Genomic DNA, 6,000 nt, shown 5'->3' with positions numbered 1-6,000 from the left:
GCATTGTTTACACTACTAGTTTTTTTAGAAACAGAAATACTGTATGTAGTATCAAAAATAATTTCAGCATGCTGGAAAATGTCTGTTGACTGTCAATTTTAGTTTTGAGAATTTAAATTAGGAAAGAAGGAAAATAAAAGACATTTCATGGCACAAGTATTTTTTTTTTTTAAAAAAAGGGCCACATTCACACCTGTGCGACACACTTATGCATATTTTTTTTACATGTTTTTGCGCGACAGAATAGGACATTGGCTTTAATGGGCGTCCGACAATGTATCTCCTGCACCTTTTTTGGGCAGTGAGCCTCATGCATTTTGGACTGCCTATTTTGGTGCCACAAAACGCACGTCTTTTAAGCTTGTTTGGGGTGCAAAGAAATGATGGCACCGCAAGCGCAATGTGCATTTTGGGTTATTTTTCGCAGGTTTCTGAAAATGCATGCCGAAATGCGTACCCAGAATGCACAGGTGTGAAGAGGGCCTAAGAAAGTTCACCAGGAGAAACACTTTATGGTCTATTTACAATTTTTTTTTTTTTTTTACGCAAGATTCACACAAATTTCACCCAGGATTCAATTATTTCTCTAATTGAATGTAATTAAAACAAAATGTGTACATCTTGAGTGAAGTTGTGTCAATCTTGTGAGAAAACATTTATAAATAGACTACTTAATGAACATCACAAAAAACAAAACATGTAGAGGGATATGTTTGAAATGATCACATCAGGAACAGCACATTCATTAATTATCTGGCCAAATACTGGAGACTTTATATGGCCAGCATTACCATAAGCAGTAAAGGAGGGGTCAGCGAAGTGCGTTGCTACGTCAGTACAAACAATGGACTGTAATAGCAGTGAGCCTATCACTTCTACAACAGGCAGCTGTAGAAGGATTTTGTAAGGTTAGGGTTAGCTTGTTTCCCATGAAGAATATGCAGTCCTGGGAGAGAAGCCTTGATCAGATACTTGTTTCACCCTCAGCTGTTACTGTAGCCAGTATCTGATCGGCAGCGCGCACAGGAGATGGCCACGCTGATGGGGATGCTGAGGATGCCATATTTCACGTAACACCGAACGTATCTCTCCCAGAACAGCTTCCTTGGGAATGGCTGCTGGCTGCTGGCTGCTAAGGAACACCGAGCTTAGGAAAGAGACGCTGGGAGCCTGTGTTGGGAGACTACTTCGCATTCTGATCAGCAGGCTCCAGTGATACAGCACGTACAGGATCTACTACTACAGCAGATTGCAATCAGAGCCATGCTTAGACCATTTCAGCAGCCCAGGGATATCAGCTTGTCCAGAGCATTGAGGTTTGGACAGTAACAGACCCCCCCCTTGCATCCTTTTATATGGACTAGGCAGGGGTATAATCAGAACTTTAAGGATCTTGATCTGTGGATGTTTTTGTTTTTTTTTGTTGTTTTTTTTTTTTTTTAATTTGCACAGAGGGAGCTTTTTCAGCAAACGGTGTCTGTTGATGCTGCTTGCAGTGCGCATGCGCTGCTCTATTAGGAATTATCACCTTGCTTCAGACTTTAGTTGCATTTGTTGAATCTTCTCATTAAGCATTGTTTTCTTTATTTAGTTACATTGAGTTAGTAATGTGGACGCTCCAAGACAGAGGATATTTCGGGATTGTGTCTTTTCCTATGATGATAGCCATGGTGTGCTGTGCTCAAAGGTGAGATGTGCTGCTGCAGATATGTGAGTCTGACATGATTTTTGATTACTGTTAGATGATATATGTGGCATGGAGGGAGGGGGGTGTGGGGGTGTGTGGGGGGGGGGGGGATTGTCTGAATGCTTGCACTCCAGTGTACATACTTACTCCAGTCCATACTTCTTACTCCCTCCAGCGTTAATGAGCCCAGCAACATGTCATATGTGAAAGAGACAGTGGATAGATTGCTCAAAGGCTATGACATCCGACTGAGGCCAGACTTTGGAGGTAAAAATACCCATCTATGGTCATATTTTATCCATGATGATAACATATACATTATCTGTGCTTCTTGTTGATGCACACTGCACATTGATTGCACACATTAAAAAAAAAAACAATCAGCACCAGCAATCCATCTATAATACGATGCCTGAATTATTATGCAAATGGAGCTGTGACACGTCTGTCTGTTGCTTTCTCTTTCCTAGGCCCTCCTGTTGATGTTGGGATGAGAATAACTGTGGCAAGCATAGATATGGTCTCTGAAGTCAACATGGTGAGTACCCCCTTTGAATTAAACAGGAGCTAAACTGCGCAGAGGAAAAAAAAAAGAGCTTGTGTTTACTGCGCTGAGCGCAGCAACTTTGTGTCAACTTGGTTTGCTCACTGGAACAAGAGGTGGCTTCACTCTCCAGTTGGTGTTTTAAGTATTTGTTCCTGTGATACATACCTACAGCAATATACAATATCCTTTCACATAGGGTCAACGTATAATAGGAAAGAACTGTTCAGTATATCTAATAAAAAAAGAGCAATGTGCAGATTGCAGTGACCAAGAGCCATCCATCAGAACGCGTGCTTCAGTAAACTGAAATCTGATTGGCTACTCTGGTTTATTACACTTTACACATGCTCTTTCCACTTTTAAACATGTCTTCATTGTTTGTAATACGTTCTTCCTACTACAGTACCAAGGACAGCTCCATGTGCTTTCTGCTTCTGGTCCTTGAGTTTTATGATCTGGGGAGAGGCATTCATGTAAACCTCAGCGCTGATTTACTAAAGGAGCTAAGAATGTTTTGCTTTGCTTAGAGAAGGGGTGGCCAAATGAATTGATAGGATGAATGATAGATAATTAGAATGTATGCGCTACCAGATAGCAGTATACGGAGCGCATGTCTTAGTAGATAAGTGCCACATCCTAACAAATCGATATTAGACTGAATGTTGGGAAAACATGGTCCCAGTGCCTTTAAAGTCCATGTTTTCCCAACATTCAGGATGAATGATAGGCCTCAAGTGCGGCCCCTGACATCCCCATAGGCCATACATAAAATTGAGTGAACATTCATTATCAGAGATAGCATACACACAACAGGATATAGTTAAAGACTATGGGCATGATACAAGAGATTGTCAGAAACCGGGGACATGATAAAAGAAATGGTCAAAGATTGTGGATATAATACAAGAGCTGGTCATAGATTGCAGACATGCTGTTTGAGACCGTTAGAAACTGTGAACATGCTATAGAAGTTGTTTGAGACTGGGGACAGACTTCAGGAAACAGTCATAGACTGGAGACATTTATTACATAAGGCTGCTAGAATTCACTACTATAAAAGAACAATAGGGCACCACAGACTAGTATCTGAGGGGGGCCCAAAGGCCACATAAAAAGTGCCAAAGAGCCACAGGTTGGGCAACAGGAGCTTAGAGAGAATAAAAAGAAAGAGTTCACAATGAATACCCAATCATGTGTAAAGGAAGTTTGAAAAAACAGGAATGTTCTTGCACGCAACTGGTTGATACCGTTTCACTTTATTCACTATGGCCTCGCAATTGCCTTGTGAACATTTGTGAACATTATTGCCTTGTGAACATTCTCTGCTACTTTGGTAATGGCACCTTTATGTATCATCATGACAGATGGGAATGTGGAATAGTAAATATGAGAGATGACGAACGGTGCACCTTAGTTAACCGTGTCAAATACTTTTGGTGGGTGGCATCATTCAGAGGATCTACTAAAGAAGCCATCTTTACTTTGGGAGAGTAATACCAAACTATCATGGTACTTCATGTAAAGGAAGAAAAAAAAAGGTATTTACCAAAAGCATTTAGGAATGCTTAGAAACACAAATCAGAGCCATTTGTGCAGTGTGGTGTTCTATGTTATCAAGCCATGTTAGGCTAACAAAGGCTTATCGTGGCTAGTTGAAATTGGTCTCTTAAGGAATTTTCATAACTGTAGAAAAGTTTCAGTTGGAAAAAAAAAAAAAAAAGAAAAGTTTCACAACCCATAATAATTATTTTATAGGAAATATATTTTATTTTAATAAGATCTGAACATGTACTGTACATTGCAAATGTTTTCAAAAGTGCTTTAACATTCACAAATGTGTATGTAATGATTACAAGCCCTTTAAGCCAAAATAATGTACACATGATATTTGTTAATTTTAGAACATGTCAATTATTTTTGTATTGGATGTTAGATTGGTTAGGCCCCATGTACAAAGTTTGCATTTGCTCTAAAAGTATATGTAGAAAGAGAAAGCGAGGTCCCCCAATGGAAGTGGGCCTGTAAACGCGACCATACACCCAAAGAAGAAACAAACACAGTGTTTTCAAAAAAAATATATATATATATATATATACATTTTATTATATTTTTAATGTGTATACAATAAAAGTTATATATATATATATTTTTTAAAAACACTGTGTTTGTTTCTTCTTTGGATTACGGTCGCCTACAGTCCCACTTTCATTGGGGGACCTCTCTTTCTCTATACTACAGGGACGATGGCCACCAGCACCTAGGTACTAAGTGATGGGATACCACATACTTAAAAGTATAAGTAAACCCTAACAATTAACTTCTTTTAGCTCCATTTTGTTCTGTTAAATAAAGCATTGTAAGAAGTGTGTTATATTTGTTTAATAAGTGCAAAAAAAAAAAAAAAAAAGATTGATCTTGTCAGAGGTTTAGAGCTGTCCTGTGACCTCTGTGTACTTTCTATTTTTTATCAAAGAGTCTAATTAGCCCTCACATTTCTTTACTTAGACTACACAATAAGCTAATTAGCCTTCATGTTGTAGCGAACCGGATGCTTTGAGTAGTTTAGAAAAAGATAACTGGGGGCAGGGCTGACCACTCTTGGCACAAAAATGATGTGTGTTGCCAGCCCACAAGTTTAAGAATGGATTCCTTTTCTGATTGGTTAACAGTTATATATATTTTTCTGTATTTGCAAGGCCCTTTAGGGGTAAAACTTGGGGAAATGTGCATGTATTGCAGATATATACTGCATACTTTTTTGCCTTGACATATGCTTTAAGATCAAAGTTTAAGGTCAAATAAGTGCTTGGAAAATGCTACGAATGCAATTGTATAAGTTCAGATATTAATGGAAATTTTCATTCCATTGTTCAATCTTTATGTTGTTTGAGTTGGTAAAAGTTTTAATTTGTTTGGACATCTTTATGATCAATAATTTTCAGAGAGGAAAATGCCATTACTATAGTTGCTAACACTGCTTTTTTTTATTTTGGAGGGGGGGGGGGATTATAAAGGTTGTTCAAATCATGTTTTATATGTAAAGAATGTGAAGTGGTGCAACTTATGGTCAGCATTGAAAACATACAGCAGGATCTTTGTTTTAAGAAATGTCTAAGGTAATTTAAAGTAGAATTAAAGACAAACGTTTTCTTTCAATTTTGATAGAGTAGGTAAGGATTGTACCCCCTGAAAGCTTTATTTTTGCCATCTGTTCCACACTGGTTAGATTTCCCTTCACTTCCTTTCCCATAGTCAAAACAGGAAGTGAGAAAATTTCCCTCCAAAGTCAGGGAATCTCTGGTTATCACCATGGTCACCAGAAATAATGTCCCTACTAGAAGATTTCTTTTCTATTCCTGTTCTAGTGAGGACTACAAATTTGGGATTTTCTTTCACTTTCACTCTTGGTGATAACAGTACACAGGACGAATAGAGAGGGTGAATCTTCCTAATTGGGGTGAAGACAGCAATAAAAACCTGACAGGTGTTGTTGTAATCCCTCTCCACTCTGTCCAACCCAAAAAGAAAAAAAAAAGTTGCTTTTAGTTATACTGTAAAGTTGGACTGCAAACATGCTAACATAGAAAATAACCTACAGTGAGTGGTATTTATGATGCATATTAACTTGTTATTTAAAGTATTTTTTGGGAAACTCTGGATTTAATTGTTAAAATTAGCTCACCTTTTAAAAAGGAAGACTTGCATTAAATGTAGTTGCTTTGTCAGCATCTTATGACCACATACTTAAGCTCAGAGTTCAACTTTA

At 38.1% G+C, this 6,000-nt stretch overlaps 1 protein-coding gene across 1 annotated transcript in view; it reads left to right on the top strand.

Annotated features, from left to right (window-relative positions):
* The first annotated feature begins 930 nt into the window (after positions 1-930).
* The window catches only part of GABRB1 (gamma-aminobutyric acid type A receptor subunit beta1), a 750,154-nt gene continuing 745,084 nt past the window's right edge, over positions 931-6,000 (top strand). The window contains exons 1-3 of the mRNA XM_082252638.1: positions 931-1,687; positions 1,863-1,954; positions 2,158-2,225. Of these exons, the coding sequence (XP_082108764.1) occupies positions 1,608-1,687; positions 1,863-1,954; positions 2,158-2,225 (240 nt within the window). The 5' untranslated portion in view covers positions 931-1,607. The remainder of the gene's footprint in view (positions 1,688-1,862; positions 1,955-2,157; positions 2,226-6,000) is intronic.

This window comes from Pelophylax lessonae (genome assembly GCF_965119305.1).
Source record: "Pelophylax lessonae genome assembly, chromosome: 1".
Taxonomy (NCBI): Eukaryota; Metazoa; Chordata; class Amphibia; order Anura; family Ranidae; genus Pelophylax; species Pelophylax lessonae.
This window is presented reverse-complemented; position numbering and strand designations above follow the sequence as displayed.